The sequence below is a fragment of the Gastrolobium bilobum genome, unplaced genomic scaffold, assembly GCF_033153095.1.
Source record: "Gastrolobium bilobum isolate Gb01-03AN ecotype WA unplaced genomic scaffold, APGP_CSIRO_Gbil_v1 utg62301, whole genome shotgun sequence".
Classification (NCBI taxonomy): Eukaryota; Viridiplantae; Streptophyta; class Magnoliopsida; order Fabales; family Fabaceae; genus Gastrolobium; species Gastrolobium bilobum.
The window spans coordinates 1-22,752 of record NW_026895184.1 but is presented as its reverse complement, the minus strand read 5'-3'; the positions used below and the strand labels follow the sequence as shown (position 1 = coordinate 22,752).

Sequence of the window (22,752 nt, the reverse complement as noted above, 5' to 3'; positions counted from 1 at the left end):
ATATAGATCTTCGTTTGTCTCATTATCAATTTTTCATTTAGATAATGCTTAATAATCAAATCCACCCACATTTCAAAACACAAGGACACTAATCAAACAAAATTTAATGGGAAATCACAATCAAATAGTGACATATTTACATGGACCAAAAATATATTTAAATTAAAACAAAAAATAGGAATTATATGTATTATTTACAAAGTTCCAATCAACATGCTTATATATTTTTGGCACAGAATGTGTATAAATTACGTTTAGCAAATTGCTCTGGGAAGGAAAGAAAGAAAGGAATGAGACATAGATAAAAGAAACTACCAAATGGGCTTCACTGTAATTTCGAGAAAAAATACAGAGCTGTCAAAAAAAGCCCTAAGTCCGTGGTTCACCCCTCCAACCCTCATTTCCAGGCCCTTTTTTTTAGCCCTCACGTGATTGGGGTTATTTTTTACCCTCACCCCAATAACCCTCATTAGTCATTCCTTTTGGGTTATGAAGGGGTCAACCGCGGGCTACCCATTTTTTATCATAACCTAATTTCCTAATTTTACTTTCTGGTCTTCATGCGATTTTGCTTTTATTTCTTCAAGAATTGAACGTTCTTCTTCAACCGATATTTTTTTTCTTGTTCTTCACATAGGCTGTTCGATTGCTCTTCTGACAGAGAGATTTTTGATTCTGAATGGAGTTTACTTGATTCAGAAGCTGTGGTAACATGTGAGCTTCTTCTTCTAACTTTGAAATTTCATCTGGGTCTTTTTTCCTTTTCAATTTAAATTGTGCTATCTGTGCTATCGAGTAACTTTAGGACTTCTTGTTTGAATTTTTCTTTGATTTTGCAAATGTTGTGCAAATGAGAATAATGTTATCTTTTTGTATTCTTCCCTCACCATTGATTTGAATTTAGATTATTGAGTTCCTTTCACGTTAGCTTATATCACAAAAGGTTTTTGTCTATAGTTATTTGTACTTGTCTCCCTTGATGTTTGCCACAATGCCCTGTGTGTATAAAGAAGGTAAACATGTTATAAAGCAACGAAGGAAATGGTTAACCTATTTTAGCACTCTGAGGATATCACTGAGGACCCTGTTTATTAATTGTCTCCTATCAGCATCATCTTGAATCTCGTGATTTTGTTGCTGAGTTGAGATAAGCTCGTTAAGGTAGTCTCTTTGGCGCAACATCCAACCTTGGAGAAATGCCTCAAATGAAGCAGCATTTGCATTATTAGTCATCTACGTATTCAGGGGTGAGAAACAGAGAGTAAGATGGTGAAGGAAAATGGAGAATATGGTATGGTGGGTGGTGATTAGAGCATGTGATTCAATAGGGTTGTTGGGAAAGTGAGTTTTGTTCAAAAGGGTATGTGAAATTATTGTTTTTCTTAGTGTTGAAGCATTGTTTGGATGGTGGTTGGAAGAGAAGCCTAATGGCGAAAACAGAGTCATTTGGAGCAAAACAGAGTTGAGCAGTGTTAAAGTTAGGAAATCAGAGATAATAGAAATATTGGTGAGGGGTTTGGTTTCGGTGCAATTTGTCGCCGCATGCTTCTTTTTGAGGAAAGTGTTAATGCTAAAAAAAAATTATGTGAAATAGAAAATGGGGTAAGGGGGGATGAACTGCAGTTGAGGATTTTGATGAGTTAGTTGTGGGGTTGGCTCTTCATGTGAAGTGCTCAATTATGATGGGGTATTAGGGATTTGGGTTTTTTGATGCATGCTTGGTAATGGGATTAATCGGTTGACATGGTGACACATGCAAATGGCATGCTACCTTAAGTTGCTGTCTTTGTTTACACTGTTAGTTATTCCACACACTGAGGCCATCACCTTGACTCAAAACCAGGACATGGTGTGCTATATTTGGTGACGAACTTGGAGACCCAAATACTCCTTCCCCTTCAATTACATAAACAAAGGAATTCCATGACTCTTGAATACTTTGATGCAACACAGCTCCTGGCATCATTGAGAAATCAAGGAACATGGATGGAGTTCTTGTGTACACATGAGAAAGAACTCCCATTGCTTCTCCTGCTATTACTCTCACTTCAACCCCATCTTTTTCTGCTCCCGGTATGTTCTCACTCGGAAGTTCTTGATAATTAGGTTCAATCCTGATTCAAAAGTCCAACAAATTAAAAATAAAAATAAAATGTCAAATAGTCATCAAACACAGCAATTAGAAAATCTTTGGTTAATGGGATAAGATATCTATATTACATTTTGTCATTGGATGATAAATTGATCCAAAGCTGCAATCCCTTGTTGCTTGCTTCTGCTGGCATTTCAGAGTGAATTATTCCTCTGCCTGCGGTCATCCACTGCACATGATGATGTAACAGTCCATTTTGAAGCTAAAGCAAAAGAGTTAACTGAAATTTTGAAAGAGCAGTACTATCCATGGTTTGCGCAGTATATGGTTATGAAAAGGTTAGCATACCTCATAAATCAGATCATGTGATTGCTTACTAAAATTATATCCATGCAGATATATGTGCATGGACATACTGTGCTGATAGTGAGTATCCTTGGGGTTTTTATTTTTTACTGATTAAGTGCAGCAGGATACTTCAAAATGGACTGTTGGGGTAAAAGATGGAATTTAAAAATATGGGTTACTTAAACAGATTTTAGAAACTCAGAAGTTTGGTTTTGTATCACTTTTAAGTTCTGCTGTACTGGAAAGGTAATGAGAGTGTAGCTAGGTAATAAAGTCACTTTTGTATGATTGTATTATGAATTGTATTGAATTCATAGATACTGTCGGTGTACTCGATTTGCACTATGAGATAAACTGAACCAAGGGTAAATAACTGACCTGTTGACTCAGCTTAAGCATGGAATAAGTAGTACCAGATGAACCAACATTAATACTTCTCTCCATCTCTCTATTGAATTTTATGAAAGTGTGAGCTGAAGAATAAAAGTTGAGATAGATCTGGAAATCACTTAAAAACAGGATACAGGAGGGAGTTGCTTGGGGATAATGGAGGATGTTTCATATTTACTTGGTTTGTGCATGGATACTAAATCCTTTCTTTTCTATGATGGTATAAGAGTGCTTAAAGCAGATGTCCTTTCCCTCCCTTTCTCCCTTTTTGTTGTATTTGTTATCATAATTTTAATCCTTAGATAAATAAAATAAATTAGTTTTAACGCTTCCGTTAATTTAATCCTACCTTTTTTGGGCAAGTGCTAATTGAATAAATTAATTGAACCTATATAGCGGCTGCTTTGTGGCATAGCAATTAATTAGATCTTGCTTTTTCAAATTCATTATTAATATAAGCAGTTTATTAGGTAGATTAGAATCGCAAAAATTAGATCCCCCTGTAACTCATTAAACCATGTAGAATGACGTAGCTGCATCCAGCAATGCGTGTAATGTGCTGATTTCTTATCCCGCAGCTCATAGGCTACTTTCAACCTATGAACATTATTATGCAGAAAATAGGGTGTAATGTGAACGTTGTGGCCATGTTGATTGTACAAATTTGCAAACTAGCTTGTAGCTGAAGATTAAAACATGAAGATAATGTCATATATTTAATTTTCCGCTATAATAAGCATATCTCTCTCCCGCCCAGGTGATTGCTCCAACTCATAATTATATTTGATTTCTCTTATACCATTTGATACTCAACTTTTTGGTAGAGCGAGCATTGAGCCAAATTTTCATGACTTGTACCTGAAATTCCTGGATAAAGTTAATTCCAAGGCTTTAAACAAAGAGATTGTCCAGGCAACTTATGAAAATTGCAAGGTTTGAGCCTTGTTATTGTTCCCTGCTTGATTAAAGTAAAGGTGTTCAAATAATTTGAAATAATTATTGGTGTTTGTATAATCTTCAGGTTCTTTTAGGATCAGAGCTCATATCTAGGGAGCTGGCTTGGGAAGTTAACAATTGGCCGGAACCAAGTTCTGAGGGCTCGTGAAATAGACCCAAAATCTTTGATTATAGAGGTAATTTTCAAATTGATTGTATTTTTTAGCTGGTGTTTAAATATATAAAAGCAAGATATATATTTAAGGCAGTTATCGGTTAACCTTGTAAAAATTTATCAATGGGATGGAAAGTGTTCAGTATTATGCCATACTTGGACACCTCTCTGGATTTAAACTTTGGTTTGGTTGCCTCTCGCTGTAAACAGAAACTTGCTTTTATATTTAAAGAAAATCTCGTCCAATGAATAGTGGAGAAACATGTGCTGGATCCACCCTCCAAGCAATTTCAATTAGAATATTGACAAAAGCCACCATGCACTTTAACATACATCAGTGCATATGTCACGGTATTATTCCCGAATCATGATGAAAGTTTGGTGACCTAAATTATACTATATCTCCGATAAGTGTCTCTTGATTTTCCTTCACCTTCCCTTTTTATTTTATGTTGTAACAATTTAAAATTACAATTGCCGTTGTGATTGCTTTTCGATTACTGAAATTGTATAAAGTTATGGACGAATGCGGCTATAGTGGTGATGCATCTGTAAGGAATTTTCAAACCACAATATTGAGTTCACAATTTTATAATTGCAATTGCGGACTGCAATTTAAAGCCATGAAACTAAACATTTATCTTGGGAATAAAAAAAAAAAAAGAGAGAGAGGAGGAAAAACTGTACAATTATCACGATAAAAAATGAACATTGCATATACAGTGCAGAGTTATATTTTCTTCTTTTACACCTTATTTTAATATCTTATTTTACACCTAATATTTTCTTCTTTCATTTTACACTCATTTTGTTGGTAAATTTTGAAATACTTAATGTGATTTTTCTTCAGGCATTCCCAATATGCTTAATGTGATATCAAATTTCCCATTTATGGTTATTGGTATACTTGGGCTTATGCTTTGCCATCGTAGAAACTATTTTAAGTTCATGTATTTTCATTTTGTCACCATCAGTTCCTTTAGCTTATGTGATTGTTGTTAATTATACAATTCAATTTTGTGTCAACAGTTTTCAAGGTGAGCGAGCTATGGGCTTGGTCGCTTGGACATGCTTTTAGTTGGTGTGGCTTCAGTTACTTTTGGGTCTTCATATTTTGATGTAGAGAATTATGTGATGTAATTTACATTGTTGATATATATATGTGTATGTAGACTGTTGCCTTGGTTGGAGAAAGTGGAAGTGGAAAAACAACAATTATCAGCCTCTTAGAGAGATTTTATGACCCTGCAATTAAGCTAATTCTGATTAAGTATTTAGCTTTGTTGTTACATACATTATGTTTATAGTTGTATCTTCTGAATGATTGATCATATTATAATTTTCTCAAAATAGTTGCCCATAATTTTTTTGCAAAATGCTTAATTGCTAAATGCATTGTACAGTATTGTTCATTGGGTGTATACTTTTGATTTGCAGCTGTAATTGCTTAATTGTTCAGTCTGAAAAATAAATTTTTTTAGCCCGCGGGCTAGCCCTAACCCATTGGGTTATATGATTTTTTGGCTCGTGTGGGTTGTTTAATATGTGGGCTTTTTGGCCATGGCCCACGTGGGCACGGGCCGGGGTGGGCCGTTTTGACAGCTCTAAAAAAATGTACAAGGCCCAAACTAATGAGTCCGAAAGAAACGGGTGACCCGAAAACCCGGGACTTTGATTGTTCTAAGTTCCGATTCAAAAATTAAAACTTTAAGCAAAACACTTTTTTCTCATTTAGTTCTCACTGATTGAAGAGTGAAGGTGGCGATGGAGGTGGAGCAGAATCTGCAACCCCTATTTCCCTATTGGAAGCCGCTTCTTCGAAGATTCCGACCTGATTCTCCTTTCTTCGCTCCGGGAAACCTCGAACGTGAACTTCTTGCTAAACAGGTTTTATTTTTATTTATTTTTTATTGTTTGGTGCTAGAGTTGTTTAAGTTTTTCTTTTTTTGACTGTTTGATTAATGATTATAAATACTTGAATGGCTGAATTTTGAAGTGGGAATTGTTATTTACCCTTTTGTGTTTCAAAGGTTGCATTGGAATTAACAGAAAAGAAGGAACAGCCTGAGAATTGGATACAAGAGGATGGAAGGTACTTGATTAAAGCATTAATGCTTGTATATGATTTTCAAATTTTGGGCTTAAAGTTTGATACCTAGACAAACCCAAAAAAATTATGTAACATATATGATATGTGATGGATTGTTATTTGTAGTTCTCTAACTGTAGTTATATGTTATTCTACTTGTTCCTCTGTGAAAGATCTTCCTTATAATTGTAGTTAATTTCTTCCTTTACATTTATATGGATAATCACAATTTTGTTGGTATTATACTCAAGGCCTTACTTTTCATTTAGGAATATGTGTTTTCCATGAAGGTGATGTTTAACTTTAAACGAAAGTTGATGAAATGGCAGTGTGTGTGACTCATTTCAAAGCTACCCTTTTTGTGCAGGGAAGTCTTTTGTCCCATTGTTGGTTGTGGAGCACGCTTGACTTCAATGGAGGACTTTGAAGATCACTATAATGCAAGGCATACTGCATCCTGTTCTGTGTGTTCCAGAGTCTACCCAACATCGCGTCTGCTCAGCATACATGTTTCTGAAGTGCATGATTCTTTCTTTCAGGCAAAAGTTGCACGTGGCTATGATGTGGTAAGTTGTTTATACGTATAAACATGATTCATTGTGGTATAATGAAATGATTTCTTATGGTATTGCATCTATCCTACACTTTAATTCTTTGTTAAAGAATCAACTAGTTTTATGTTTGTTCCCTTCTTCAGTGTTATATGTTCACTTTTGTTTCTTCAAGTTTCTTTAATAAAGTAACCCCCTTCTCTTTTTTCTTACATAAATTTATAATCTTACAAGTTGTCAACAGGAAAACTTCATTTACAATTTGGTTATTTTAAATACTGTTTAAACTTTTTTGTGCTTTCGTACATGTTTTTGGTCTTTTATCTCATTTTTAGACCTCATAGATTAGCCCGTTATCTTTTTTGCATCCGCATATTTAATTTCTCTTTTAGAGGACCATCTCGTTAATATGATCCTTATGTCTTTGTCATATAGTATGAATGCTTAGTGGAAGGGTGTGGTTTGAAATTCAAAAGCTACAAAAGTAGGCAGCAGCATCTGGTTGACAAGCATAAATTCCCTGCCTCATTTGAGTTTTGTAAGAAGGCTCGGCCTTCAAAGAAACACAGGCTGAAGTCGCATCGAAAACAAGCTGCTCATAAGGATGATGTTTCAGGATTGATGGAAGTGGAAAATGCACCCATAGATGACCTTGTTTCAGCTGTCTCTAAATTGAGCACTTCTGATTCCACTCCTTCATCTATCAGCTTTGGGCGCCGCCACAAAGGCTTGTCATTTGTCCCTCGAGCTGTTCAGCGTGGAAGTGGATCAAACTCAGCATCGTCCATGACAAATTGATAATAAGCTTGCACTCAAACCAATCTGCATGCTTAATTGCTAAATAATGAATCTTCAAATGCTGCCCCATTATGAAATCCCTGTGGATGTCTTCTGTTCAAAGGTTGAAGAAGCTGAATATGTTGAAGATTGGTAAATATAATCATGCTGGAGGATGTTACAGCATGTTAGTATTATCTTTTTGTGCTCCCACTTGGGGCCCTAAGTTTTCCTAACATAGGCAATGTGCCCATGCGAATATCTCTGACACATGATGTGGAGATTTTGAGCTCCTGTTTAGTTTGATATTGTAATGTTAACTTCTCACCTCTTTACTGAAGAGCCACTTTGTGATTAGAGTTGAAAGAAATCACTCTTACAGCTTGTCATATCATTGTAGCTTCGAATGAACATCAAGTTTGCAAACGGTGATGGCTTCCTATTTACAAGTATTGTCATTTGTACTCTTGTTAACTTTAGTGATTACTGAATAGCACCCGTATAGGGATCTGAGATTTTTACTTTTTTCGTTTAATTTTTCTTGTTCTTTCCACCGCTGCATTTCGAGTTGATAATTTATTTCTTTCATGGGATTTTAGATTTCTTCGGTAAGTTAGTTTTCAAAATCCTATGCGTGTTATTATTATTATCAAAGTTGAAGAAATGCGTACTTTTTCCACCATCGTTATTTGTCTATTTGTTTCATGGGCTTGGGAAAACTGAAGAATGAAGACACAAGCATTTCATCAGAATTTTAATTCATAAAGCTTTTATTTGGTTGATTTTGTATGGGTAATTCATGCCTTTGCTTCTTCAGCGAAAATTCTCTTGGATTTTTGAATGAATGTTAAGGGTCCTTAAACCTGTTCTACTATCTTGGACTTTAAGGGTCCTTAACATGTTTTGAGATTGCTTTGAGGATTTTTTTTTATCTTGTTCATCATCTGTTGGATTAAATGTTTGAAATATTAGATTACTTGATTGTTGCATGTCTACAGGGATGAGTAGGGTCTTTTATAACTGGGTATGGAAATTTGCTTGCTGTGCTCGCAAACTATTTGATAAAATGGCAAGATCATTCTTTATTAATTCTTTCTTAGAGTTGATAAGTTGTGAATATGTTTAATCCTCTGCTTGGAATTTTTTTAATTCACACCCTCTGCAATTTCATCAAACTATTTGTTTCACTTGCTGCTTGTGCCAGTGGATAAGGGATTATGGACAGCAACCCCATTTCATACATGATTTTCTTTTTAATTTGCATTATAAATGTGTCATGTGTGGCATATAATTGGGATAAGGAATCTTTAAGTATAGATGAAAAGCTTCCTCTGACATACATAAATAAAGACCACTTTCTTATGTGTTTTGCCTGTGCATATGCCTTAAAGTCAAAGTAATGTAATCTTTTACTCTAGAATCTTGAGTTTGAGGACTACATCTATTAGTAATTACATAGTCAAGTAATGTACATTTTCTTTTCGGGTTTTTTAGTGTGTAGAAAATGTCATGTCAGCCATTTCATATGATACATGTGGCAATCTATTTCCAACTCACCCAATGCATGCTGTGCACATATCAAACAAACTCCTTCTCACACACCCTACATGGACGCCACCTACACCCACATGAGTCGTGATGACACCTTGCATCCCCTTGTTGATTCTCAGCCTGCACCTTGACAACACTTGCCCATTTTCAAACATAATACTCATATCTCTTTCCCCAATATGCTCTCAACCGAAGCTCACTCTCCCATTTTCACATTATGCAGTTTTCTTTCTCTTTAGCCGAGGCATATACCCTATCACCATCTCCATCAATTCTCTATTTTTATTTTTTTTTGTACACATAAGACTTCCCCATAATCTAATCCTGCAATGCTCTAGGATAGTCTCCCCTCCTCATGTCCGAAGCAAGCTGACTTCTTAGGGTATTTACAACCACCTCCTAACAACCTCACATGCAGGTTGTCCCTCTTCTCTACTCCTAGCCACGGGTCTTCACAAGAAAGGAGGAGATCCTTAACTCTTATTAGAAGTGTCTGGAAAGATAACCAAATATCATTACCGGGAAGCCATTTGGTTAACCATAAATTGAAAGGTAAGCCACATTTTATAAATATCCTTCCCATCTTCGAGTATAGTTTAGCCTGTTATCTTTTTTGCATCCACTATTTAATTTCTCTTTTAGAGGACCATTATCGTTAATATGATCCCCTCATGTCTTTGTCATATAGGATGCATGCTTAGTGGTAGGGTGTGGTTTGAAATTCAAAAGCTACAAAAGTAGGCAGCAGCATCTTGTTGACAAGCATAAATTCCCTACCTCATTTGAGTTTTGTAAGAAGGCTCGGCCTTCAAAGAAACACAGACTGAAGTTGCAACGCAAACAAGCTACTCATGAGGAGGATGCTTCAGAATTGATGGAAGTGGAAAATGCACCCATAGATGACCTTGTTTCAGCAGTCTCTAAATTCAGCAGTCATTTGTCCCTCGAGCTGTTCAGAGTGGAAGTGGATCAAACTAATCACCGTCTATCACAAATAGATAATAAGCTTCCACTTAAACCAATCTTCATTCTTAATTGCTAAATAATCAATCTTCAGATGTGGATGTCTTCTGTTCAAAGGTTGAAGAAGCTGAATATGTTGAAGATTGGTAGATAGAATCATGCAAGAGGATGTTACATCATGTTAGTATTATCTTTTTGTGCTCCCACTTGGGGCCCTAAGTTTTCCTAACATATGCAATGTGTCCATGCGAAAATATCTGACACATTATGTGGAGATTTTGAGCTCATGTTTAATTTGATATTGTTATGTTAACTTCTCACCTCTTTACTTAAGAGCCACTTTGTGATTAGAGTTGAAAGAAATCACTCTTGCAGCTTGTCATATGATTGTAGCTTCGAATGAACATCAAGTTTGCAAATGGTGATGGCTTCCTATTTACAAGTATTTTCATTTGTACTCTTGTTAACTTTAGTTTTATGTTGAAATGCAGCAAGTTATTTTGGTTAATTTTCCTGCTTTTTGCACACAAGTTTTAAGATCCCTTGGGAAATTGTACTCATGTTTGCATTTTTTTAACTTCATTTCATGTGTGAGCCCAAGACTCGATGTTCTCTACGACTAGCAATTGCTGATTTTCGAAATTCCTCTACAAACAAGCAAGCAGTCAAACAGTGCATTTTTTTTGTTAAAATCAAACATTATCCTTGATATAGAATGAATAATCTAGTGAAGAAGATTTATAAATGAAAATAAGTGTATTACAAAACAGTGACAGTTGTTGACTGAAAATTTGGAGGCCACTAACCATAGTGATTTACTCAAAATTCATAATTAATCATACATTATCTCCTATAATTTTCAAAATATTATATTAATTCAAAGTAAAAATAACATATATGAAATAAAAAAGTATGTCTCTTTTTAAGGACTTAAAATCATAAACAACTCAATAGGCTAAAATTCTCAGCTACTTTTTTTAATATGCAGCAAATTTAATTTTAAATTTAAATTACATTTAGCCTGTGCAATGAAAAGCACAAATAATTTTATAGAATTGCCCACATAACATGAATCAAATGGCTATACAAAATAGTCATGGTAAGATAAACATAGCTTAAATCCATGTAAAATTAAATTATATAATTCATCCATCATAATTTTTACAACTTAAAATCCGTAATAAATTTAAGTAGTCTCACTGTAAATGAACATAAAAAATAATACTTGCTAATGTGTTGGTGATTTGTGTATTATCATCATCTTCTTGCATTCAATGAGGGAGTCAGGCTCATTTAAAATATCCCACCACAATTACATACTTGAGATTCGGACAAGACATCTGACCAAGGTAAATGTGATGCTAACTACTAAACCACAACACTTTTGTTACCTTATTATTTCTTTTTTCAAATTTATTATATATGTTTAATTAAATTTAGTTCAATTGATAAAACCAACGGCCATTAACCCAATGCTTTGACCGAGTCGAAACCTGTTCATGTTTAATAAAATTGGTTTAAATTCAATATTTAAAAAATATTTTAGTTTTCTTTAAGTCAAAATATTAACGTAAAAAATTAGTATTTTATTTTCTTTGTTTTCTTTTTCTTTTTAAACTAAAATTTAAATACCTAATAAATTAATTACGTGCTTTGGGGAAAGCGATTTTTCTCTGGTCCCCAAAGAATTTGTTTTGGCCATGATTTGAACCCCCTAATAAAAGCAAACTCTTGGGCACTCAGTTATCAACTGTGCTACCCTTAAGAGCCGTGCTCCGAGAATAATATGGTTAGAGGAGGCTGTGTGGGAACATTTCTAGATTATTTATAATAAAAAATAAAAAGTTATTTTTTTAAACAAAATAACTTTGAAAAATCATTCTGGCGCTTTTGAAAAATCACATGTTCTTAACCTTTCTTTCTTTAATGAATAATTTCCTTAACGAATGTTTAAAGTTCTTTATTTTTACCTTAATTTTTTCCCAGGATTTTTTTTTTTTTTTTGAAAATGAGGGATATACGTAAAAAAAAGGTTACATAATCTTGGGCTTATAAACGGACATCATATCTCTGCTCCACGAACAATCTAGCTCTAACTCTAAGCAAGTGGATCACGTCTTCAGGAGCAAGATTGCATCTTGGGAACAAGGAGCATGTTGTTAGATAGATGCCTTTGAGTTCTCCTCGCAAAATTCATTGGTTAGAAGGTGATTTACCTTCTCCGACTCTTCCAATTCCAACAATAGGTAGGCAGAGATTTTACTGAGAAAATGCCGTCACTTCACTTGTTTCTCCCCCAAGTCATCATATCTTCATCGTTCTGAGAGGTGGGAGCCATAATGTTTGCTATGGCTTCACATGACTTATCTGATACAAATTGGGTGATCAAATTCCAGTTCCAATCACCATTATCATTCACCAACTTGTTCACTGTCCAGTTGCACATTTTCCTTCGGCATTTTAATAGCATCTTTTGGTTGAATGCAGACGTTGTTGATAAGCCAACGATCCTGCCAAAACCTGGTATTGGTCCCAACACCCAGTTGGATCCTCGCAGTTTTTATGTAGCAGTTTTTACATATCTTTACAATGCATAGAGTCAGTGGCGGACCCAGGAAAAAAAATTTATGTCCGCACAATCAGTGGCGGGGTTCGGGGGCAGCGCCCCCGAATTTTTTTTTTATATAAAAGTTTAAATTAACGCTTGAACCCGCTCATAATCTAGTTGCTTCCATAACAAGCTGCAGACAATAGTTTGACCAATTATTTTCCCCCTAAATCTTATCAATCCTTCAAAACAAATATGAGAATATACTCCAGTACATCCATACATCATCATTCTATTTTGGGATATGTTATTTTACCTAACATTTTTCTGCCTACCTTTGCCTACCACTCTCCAATACCGTTAGATCAAAATCTCAAGAAGAGAGAAAAAGATAAATGTTAGTTAAGATTCTGATCTAACGGTGTTGGAGGGTGGTAGGTAGAGGTAGGCAAAAAAATGGTAAGTAGAATAACCTATCCCTTCTATTTTATAGTGGTGAATAAAAAAGTTAACACTACCTATACAGAAGTAAAACAAAATCACAGTGAAGGTCTCGTCTCTAGATATTAACTTATTTGAGAATGTCAGACCTACAATCAATCATCTCTTTTTATAAAAATAAAAAAGGAAACAAAGGATGAAGAGAACGTGGAAATGAGTACGTGACAAGGGAGGAAGAATAAGTTTTCTTTCTAATCAATGTGCGTTGTTGCGTTGTTTTAATCATCTTCGTACGTTGTTACGTTGCTAACTAATATAAGAATAAATATCATTTTTGGTCCCTAAAAAAAATTTGGTCCTCACTTTAGTCCATTATAAAAAAAAAATTAGTCACCTGATCCCTATGGACCCACTTTGGTCTTTCTGTGGGACTAGTGTAGGTCTTTTTTGAATTTATGATGGACCACGATTTTAATTAAATTGATCTACTTTAAATTTTTTAAGGACCTCGAGACTAATTTTTTTTTGTAAAGGACTAAATTGAGAATCATGTTTTTTGTTAGGGACTTAAAAAATTATTTACTCCTAATATATATATTGAATCAAGAGACAAATAACAATCTACAAAAAAAAAAAAAAAAAAATTAAAATCAAAAAGTTTATGACCGCACTTGCGGGCATTTGCCCGCAAGTGGGTCCGCCAATGCATAGAGTGCTTATACTTTTTTTTTTACAGTAAATACTATTTTTGCTCCCTAACAAAAAATAATAAGCTCCTCACTTTAAAATACGGTCCTCCTAAACAAAAAAACATTAGTTGTCTTTGAAATTCAAAACGGGTCCATTTTAGTCCTTTTGAAGGATTAATATGGGTCTTTTTTTGAATTTATGAAGAACCAAAATTTTAACTAAATGGATCCACTTTGAATTTCTTACGAACCTCGAAACTATTTTTTTTTTTGTAAATGACTAAAATGAGAATTATATTTTTTGTTAGGGACTTAAAAATGTATTTACTCTACTTTTTATTGAAGTAGGAATTTTTTTTGGAGGGGTAAATGTTTTTTTATCTCTTAAGGGGCATTCGATAGAAGAGAAAAAAAAATTACCGTGAAAAAATAATTTTTCAAAAATATAGTAGGAAATTATTTTTCCTGATAAGTTATTAAAATGTGTTTGGTAGGCCAAAATTTATCCGGAAATGTTAATTTAGTTTTACTAATACTATATCATAATTTTCCCACAAGAGAAAAAAAAAACTTTCCACCTCATCAATGCTAATCTTTCATAACAATTCTATGTGCAAATTTCTCCGCTCCGCCTTACTTTTACTTTTCCTCCTGCCAAACATGGCAAATGATTTTCTTCACCCTACTTTCTTGGTATAAAAAAATTTTCACCTCCTACCAAAGATCACCTTAGTATAATTTAACTGGTTTATTTAAAGTTAGGGTTTTTTTTTAACTAGCTTATTTATGTCAGGTTTTTATTATTCTTTCTTTCGTCTTTGTTTATTTGAGATTTTGGGTTTTTGTTTGTTCCTTCAAAATTAACAGAAGAGAGAACACTATCTGAGGACCAGAGAAGAACTGACGGAAAACAACAACTTGCTCCGTGGGGTAAGCTTTTTTTTTTTTCTTTTTTGTTTTATTAATGGCAAGTGATAGCAGCTAGAAAATATTTGGGGCTTTTTCTGAATTTTCGAATCCCTTTAAATTTCCACTTTTTTTTTTTTTACGAAAGATAAAATTATTGCTTATTGATTCTGGTTGATATGTGAAAATCCAAACAGGAGATAAAGAATGTGAAGGGTTATTTTGACCAGCTCAAGGAAAACATTTGAAGAGAAACAATAGCTATGACTAGTAGCACAGTAATTGTTCTGATGCTTGCACGAAAGAGACCTAAAATTTGAAAGTTCGTATTTGTAAACGAAGAGAAAATTTGAAAGTGTAAGGTGGTTTTTTCGAATTATGAATCCCAAAAGTATGGTAGAAAAGTCAATTTTCCTAAAATGTTATCAAAAAATTATTTGATAGGTTAAAATATTATTAAAATTTTGTTTAAAAAAAGTGTAAAATTTTCCTAACGGGGATTTCAAGAATATAATCCCTCTGATGGTATTTTTGAATGACATTTTGGAAGAAAATTGTACACAAAACAAAATTTCGAGAAAAATTTCAAAAACCTTATATCGAATGTGAGTCAATAGATTTATCACTGTCACTCTCCCTCATCTCCCAAATTCTGGGAAAATTTTCAGAAACTTTATACCAAACGTGAATAAATAGGTTTATCATTGTCACTCTTTCGAAATTCTCAAAAAACTTCCCCCCCCCCTCCCCCGCGGACTGCTACTAATCACGATCATTATGGGATACATTGGAGGCTCAAAAATTTAAGCCAAATTTTTTCACAAAAGAAGATCATGACTGTTTACTCTCCAATATGCAAACATGCATAGAGGACAGCATGGATGTGCCTTGGTACACCATGTTTGTAGTGGCTGTTTGGAGACTTTGGCAGTGGAGAAATAATAAAATGCATGGGGTCCAAGGGCAATCAGGATCTCAATCACTTCTGTATCTGTCAATATGCAAATGAGGTTTGGTAAATTTAAAAAAAAAAAAAAAAAATAGGAATGGTGGTCGCCCTACAAGAAGAGAGGAGTTTTTAGTTTCTTGGAAATTTCCTTAAATTTGGTGGGTTAAATTAAATATTGATGGTGCTATTAAGGGGAACATGGGAATGGCAGCTTGTGGGGGAGTAATTAAAGATTGTATTGGACAATGGCTGAATGGGTTCTCTTATCATGTTGGCAATTGTAATACTAATGTGGCTGAACTATGGGGGATATTGAAGAGAATGGAATTGGCATGCGAAGGTGGATGGAGGAGAGTTATAATTGAAAGTGACTCTGAAGTGACAGTCATGTGGCTCATCCCTCTCATCTTGTGATTTGTATACGGGCATGAATGGACAGAGATTGGCAAGTGAAAGTAATTCACACATGCTCTCGAACCTCCCTTTTAGCGGAGATCAAGAAGACCTTTGTATTTTTTTGTCCCCTTCCCTTGGTATTCACTTAGGGTGTGTGTTGGGTGGTTTGTTGATGGTGGAAAATATAAGTTCTGATAGGGGATGTACCTCTGTTCTTGCAGAACAAAGATTCGTCCCTTAGTTCCAACCCAAGTGCGCAAGTGCACGCATCAAGTAATAAAGGGAGTATTAATGCCCAGATTATCGTTCCCACGAGGACAGAATGCTAATTATTGTTTTATCACTGTTTAATAAGAATGAAAATGAGAAGAAAAGTTAGTAAATGAACTGTCTGGTCAAACGTTCCCTACTGTCTTGACAACGTTCCTCAGGAACAGTAGGTTCAATCTGATGGCACACAATTGCTCGTTGCGTTATGTATGTGATCCTTCCTGTTTAGAAGAAGGTGAGATAATAATCATTGGAGTTTTTATAAGTACGAAATAAAATAACAACTACTAAAACAGAAATAACTATAATCAAGAGACAACAGGGTGGTGGTGAAAACAGTTTAACAGAAGGAACAGATTCACTGCTTCACTCTTAAAGGGGTTATTTTCTCTGCTCAAGACTTAGCACCTTTTGGCTTTGTCCCAGTTTCTTTGCTTGCCAACTCTGATTTCTCAGCTCATGGTCTAGATGGCTCACAAGTTTCCATATTCATATGGCTCCCTTGACTCCAACAGGTACTTAGTTCAGAACCTTAAAATGGACGAGTTAGCCCTTTATTCCTAAGGTGACCAGTAGCGTTTTTGCCATGACATCTACCTTCCCCCAATGGCTAAGATGTCTGAAATATCTTCCTTATGGAAGTTCCTTTCTCAGCATGTACCCAATTTCCATTGGCGCACAATGAATATAGCTTACTTAGCCAAAGAAATACACAAAAGCTTCAGTCAAGAGTTTTGAAAACAGTTCTTTAAGAGTTACACAGTTTACCCGTTCCACAGATAGTTCAGCTTATGGCTGATAGTTTAAACATAATTATTCTCAACTGAAATCACATAGACCCGAGATTCAGTCAAGAGATAACGATTGGAACGAAGAGAAAAATACTTATATTAATTTAAAAGACAGTTACAAAAAGAAACAGAAAATGGAGAAAGATGGGTATGTGCTCGTGAGGAGTCTTGATGGTTGTTTACAGAGAAGAGAAGAGGGGTTGTCACCTACAGTTACAACTTGAAATTAAACTAAGTTACTACTACTACTAAGTGATCTCTTCCTTTCGGACTGCAAACCCTGCAGGAGTCGATGATGTTTTTGTGTGAGGGTGGTTCTATTTATAGCTGGAAGAGAAGTGGCAAGACTGAAATTCCTTTGGAGCTAGTTGCTTGAATGAGGGGACTGGACTGTGGCAGCAGAGTGTGAAATTTGCGTGAATTGCTGGATGGGGCAAGATTTGGTGATGATTAGCCGTTGTTTGCAGACCTTCCCATGCTTTGCTTTTGTTTTCAGCCAATGAGAACTCTTGATTCTCTGCTCTTCACGTTTCCAGCTGCTCAGTTGGTGCACCGCCTTCCTTTTTAGAAGTCTTTAACTCTACGTTACCTGCAAAGTGTACAGGAGCATTAAATGAAGGGAGCAGGTGCATTAAATGTGTCTCAGTCTGTTCCCCTTTTAATATATTTTAAAGGAATACGTTATCATTCGTTCCCCCAATGTGTTTTTGTCACAAATGTGTAAAACAAGTGTTTTTCATGCTGAAGTTGCTCATCAGATGAGGGAACGTATGGCGTTTTTCCATCAAAATGGGCTTAGATGGGAACGAATTTGCATCCCATCAAACACCCCAAAACTAAATTGTTGGTTGTTCTCAAACAACTCAGAAATATTGTATTGGTCTGCTCAATTTAAGAGAATAGCATAACAGAAAGGAACTTGAGCCAGTGAGCAACCATGAACTTTTCAGAAAATGAACTACTCTCCATAGTAAACAGTGAGAGGATTCTGTTCCCAGATAAGAGAAGGTTGCTGATATTTTGTCTCACTGTCACTCATAGGTTGGTGTTTGCTCTGTCCATTCCTGGATGTGATTCTTCAGAACTTGCCTTTCTGTTGTGTTCCTATGAAGTACAGCTGTCTTCCGTTCCAAGGATCTTTGATGGATAAGTGTATGAAATTGTGGACGAAATGGTTGTTTGACTTGTGGAACCAAGGAACTTTTAGCTTTTGTGCTTTTGAATTTTGGACTTTTCTGTTTTGAGGGAACACCTTTTCTTGAACCTTTTTCCCCCTTTGGAGGAAGGTTTTCTTGTTTGTTTTGAATTCTTTTGAATGACTGTTCCCCTTTTTCTTTGTTTTTCTTCTGTCCTTTTTGTTCATTGTTGAGTACGTTCCTTGTCCCTTTTGATCGACCAGATGGTGTATGATGAAGGTGAGGTGGGGGTGTGATCTTTGTTTGATCCTTGGCAGAGGAGTTCAACTGTTCTTCAGCAGTACTATCAGCATCGAGGCAAGTTGAGAAGTTTCATTGTGGTTACCCCTCAGGAACGCTCTCAAAAGTAGGTATTTGGCATTTTCCGTTCCTTACCAGTTTGAGTTCACACAGATCATCTTCTTTCAAAAATCTAAGGATTAAATCTCCTGCACTGTTTCTATTTTCAAGTACTCAGAGAAAGAACAAGCATGATTAGTCAGTGACTTTGTGTTTCATGTATGTTAGCTAATCCAAAAGAATTGGGCAGTCTTAATACTATAACTGAAATGCATGTATATACCAAACAGTTTGATAAAAAAAAGTTTTTTTCATTGCAAAAAGATTAATTACAAGGGAACGAAAAGAAACTAAATTAAAAGCATAACTGAAAACAAACTAAGCTAAGATAAATAGGAGGGTTTCTCTTTTTCATTGTGGAGGTCTCTTGTCCCAAGGGTTCCTCTTTGCAGCTTCAGCTTCCTTGGCTTCATCAATCTCCTCCTGTGTCAATGGTCTCCTTCTGAGCAGATCTTGCAATCTGTGGACTTCATTTACAAGGAGCCATTTCTCAGCATCCTTCAGTAGATCGCTGATGATTGCAACCAGGGAGTTGATGGTGGATCTCATCATGGTTCTGCCAGTGCGAAAATGGATGACTTGTTTTCAACATCCAGCAGTCTCATTTCCAACTCATGAATCCTCTTCTCCAGGTACGTTCCAAAGGCCCTGATGGCTTCTTTGGTTTCTTACGTTCTTCAACTTGTTTGGAGATGAGCCTGTTGAGTAAGAGTTCTGCTGTGTGGTTGCGCAGAGAGTTGGAAAGGATTAGGGAGTTAGCTGCCTTAGCAATTTCTCCTTGGACTGCTTGGAGTGTTGATTTATATGATGCAGCACTGGCTTCCTTGATGGCTGCTTTTATGGTGCTGGGTTGTTGTTCTCTTTCTTCCTTCTGCTGTTCCTGAAAGGTGTTGAAGGCAGAGGAGAGTTGTGCCAGTCCGCCCCTTAGAGCCTGCAGCTCTGCATTAGTGCTTGCCATATCAAGTTGGGGGACGGATTTCTTTGCTGGAAGCCATTTTTCTAACCTCTCTCCCAGCATTTCAAAGATTTCAGCAATCCCAATTTGTGATTTTCTTCTAGCTGCGATGGGGATTGCTGCAGCAGGGGAGGAAGTAGGTTGCTTCTTCTGCTGGTTATTGCCAGTAGCACAAGGTATGACAGGTGTTGTGCTGGTGGTCTGGATGACGAGGGCATGGTCAAAGCTTGTTCCTCCACCAGTGGAGGAATTGCCATCCCTTCTTCTTCTGCCAAAGCTCTGGCAAGAGCTTCGTCCCCATATGTATCGGGACGGATGACAAGAAATGACAGAGGGCCCCCTAGATTAATCTGCCTAGGGCCTGTTGTCTTTTCTTTCTTCTTAGGGGGTTCTATGAGAATCCCCTTTCCTTTGTCATTTTTCTTTTGTGGCTGAGCCTCTTGCTCAGCCACTGATGTCTCTGTAGCAGGTGCTGCTTCTTTGTCTTTCTGTCCCTCTCCTTTTTGTTGCCTAGGAGAGGGTTGAGGGGTGATTTGATGTGGTGGAGAGTGAGCAGGTGGTGGGATGGAATGTCAGAAAATGTAGAGTCTGAGCTGCTTGGGGACGTCTCCTTTGAAGCTGGTTTTGGTGCTGACATTCTGCCAGCCTTCAGCCTTTTTGCCAAAGGCTCATTGTCTTCACTCTCCTGGTCAGAGAGGGTGATAGGCTTTGCAGAGGATGCTCCCTCTGGCCTATTGCTATTGAGGACCCTCTTTATCCTCTAACTTGATCGTTCCCCCTTTCTTGGGGGAGGTTTGGCAGGAGATTTCTTCTTGTCCTGCTTGCCATCAGTAGCATCAGGGGCATCTTTCTTCACCTTGGTAGGAGGAGGGATGGTTCTTCTGGCTGGAACGTGGCCAGAGGAAGAGGATTTTGTAGGAGTGGTCTTGGTGGTCTTCTTCAGTGAGGCCACAGATGTTTCCTCCTCACTATCTCTGGTGGGGGAACGTCTGAGATTGGCAGGAATAGGTTGGGTGGTGTCAATGTAGGTGCTTTTAAGACCGTTCCAGGTCTTTGCATCAATGATAGATGCCACCTTCCTGATGTCATTTGGGTGTTCCTCTACACTAGCTCTCCTGCAGAGTTTGGTGATGGGGCTGGGGAGGAAGACCTTAGTCTTCCTTATGCCCCTCTGCAAGCTGTTGTAGATGAGGGTTACTGCATCAAAACGGATGTGCTTGATGATGCAGTAAATTTGAACTTGAAGTCCCCAGCTAGCAGAGGCTTCATGAGAGGTGGGGGTGATGTTGGAGTTGGCAAACAGTTCCCAGAACCTGGCTATGTCCCTCATGCTTCCCTTGCAGAGGGACCCTTTGTAGTAAACGGGGTTCCTGATGGCCACTGTATCCTTTAGGACCCCCAAAAATTTGGATTCTTCCCTACTGTCCAAGTACTTCTGGTATGGACAGCTGGTGACGGTGGGAAGGTGGAGTACTTCCTGGACATCAGCGGGGGCAAATGATACTTGTTTTCCCCTCACTGTGACCACATCAGGTGCCTCCTCTTCAGGCAGCCTTCTCGTCTGTTATAGGAATTCTCCTACCCAGTTCAAGTTCAACTCACGGTCATCAGTGGCGAAAAGCAACCACCGAAGTTTGTCCAGTGATTTCTTCACAAATGGAGGTAGAACCACTTTGTCCTGATGCAGAGAAATGTTCCTTTCTGGATACAGAATGATTGTGGGTTCAGTGAGCTCTAGTTCTTCGCCGCGGTTGGCTACAAGGATCACTTTAAATGAGAGCTTAGTCATTTTGTTCAGAAAGGGAGTTAGGGCGCAAATGCAGGATGGATAAAAGGGTTCTGAGTTGAATGGAAGTAGTAGAACTTGAAGAAATCAGAGAACGAGTTTAAATAGACTGTGGGGGAGAAAATGAATGATTTCTGGGACGTGGAGGTTAAGGAGAAGAGGTTGAGGAGGTAGTGGAATGGGGACGTTACAGAACGAGTGGTCAGCAGTAGGTGACCAGTTACTGATGGGATGAGTGTGAGAAGATGGAACGGTTTAGGTCAAGACGTGTGAGAGAGGGAAAAGGAAAGGGTGCAGTTGTCTTAATGGTTGAGGAGACGGTTGCTTTTTCTGCGCGCGTTTCCAAGAATTGCAATGAATGCAAATTGGATATGGCTGCGTATCTTTTTAAGTGACTCAGCAGGGACAGGTGTCCCAGTCACTCTTATCTCCTAACCCAGGGAATGTTCCCTTTGTCTTTTCCTAACTAATAAATAAATAACTAACTGAAATCAATAATAAGAAAATATGCAATAGTGAGGACTAAGTAAGGAAAAAGGAACGGACTAACCTATCACCTATTATTTAATAAATCTAAATGAACAAAATATTTAAGTACATCTATATAATTTTTTTTATATTGGGATTGTGTGGTCAGGGACCACCCCAAAACTACGTTCCTGGAATGGAACGTATTTTATTTGGACTTTTGGAGAGGAACATCAGACGTTCCCTCCTTTTTGGGAGCTATGTGGTTGATATCAACCACCCCAAAACTTTTCTCTTTGTCAGAGAGCAAATGTATCTACCGGGTTGCCTCCCAGTCAGCACTTAGTTTAATGTCTTTAGCTAGACATGGTACTTACCTCTTAAGTGGATTCAGAAGTGGTTGAGGGAACCTCAGTGTCCCCTGGTAGTGATCCTGGTGTTCTGGTTTGAAGGTTGGCAGCAATCTACCCCAGATGGGATTCAATGTTCCTGACCACTGCATCATTCCTGATGACATATTCCTTGACATAGTTTTCCAAGGTGTTGATGCGCTGGTCATCTCTGTGGAACGAAACGTAGTTGTTTCTTCTTTGTTCAAACGTTCCACTGTTGCTACCTTGCTGATACTGCTGCTGGCTGTTGTTGAATGGCCTCTGGTTAATGGGTGGCCTCCATTTGGGTGTTATGGTTCTGATCCTTAATGATAGTTCCTCAAGGGCTTCGATTTGTATTACGTCCTGCTGGTTGGTTGTCTTTGGTGAAGTTCTTGTTGCCAAAATTTTCTGCATAACACACCAATGCAGTGGAGGGGCAGTCTGTTGAGTCATGAAGGTCACCACATGCTGAACATGGTTCTGTTTCAGTTGTTGTGAGTTGTAAGACTTCCATCCTTGGTGTTGTTTGGTCAGCCCTCAGGTTCTTCACTTCATTCATGAGTTATGCCAGCTGGGCTTCCATGGCTGTTTGTTTATCCAGTTCTAGCATGTCTGGCTTCCTCACTGGGCTCACTCTGTCTATTGGCCATTGGAGACATCTTTCAGCAGTCCCTTCTATGATTTCGTACCTTGATTCAAGTGTTCCTGTAAAGAAATATCCTCTTGCAGCAAAATCTAAGTGAGATTGAGAAATATGGTCAAGTCCCTTATA

General features: G+C 37.1%; 2 protein-coding genes across 6 annotated transcripts; one reads left to right on the top strand and one right to left on the bottom strand.

Moving 5' to 3' along the window:
- The first annotated feature begins 277 nt into the window (after positions 1–277).
- On the top strand, positions 278–7,884 carry LOC133298772 (uncharacterized). 5 transcript variants are annotated; one of them, XM_061498123.1, is made up of 8 exons: positions 278–714; positions 3,655–3,763; positions 3,852–3,963; positions 4,971–5,022; positions 5,700–5,828; positions 5,972–6,033; positions 6,398–6,596; positions 7,017–7,884. In XM_061498123.1, the coding sequence occupies exons 5-8, from the start codon at positions 5,706–5,708 to the stop codon at positions 7,377–7,379; spliced, it is 747 nt and encodes a 248-aa protein (XP_061354107.1). In that variant the 5' UTR covers positions 278–714; positions 3,655–3,763; positions 3,852–3,963; positions 4,971–5,022; positions 5,700–5,705; the 3' UTR covers positions 7,380–7,884. The 5 variants fall into 5 exon arrangements, with proteins under 5 accessions (XP_061354107.1, XP_061354098.1, XP_061354123.1 ...); XM_061498114.1 differs by having other exon boundaries at positions 5,693–5,828; XM_061498139.1 differs by lacking the exon at positions 4,971–5,022.
- On the bottom strand, positions 895–2,323 carry LOC133298797 (pirin-like protein 2). The gene is made up of 2 exons (XM_061498152.1): positions 2,221–2,323; positions 895–2,114 (listed from the first exon to the last, which is right to left on the bottom strand). Exons 1-2 carry the CDS (start codon positions 2,316–2,318, stop codon positions 1,799–1,801), a joined length of 414 nt encoding a protein of 137 aa, XP_061354136.1. The 5' UTR covers positions 2,319–2,323; the 3' UTR covers positions 895–1,798.
- Positions 7,885–22,752: the final 14,868 nt, after the last annotated feature.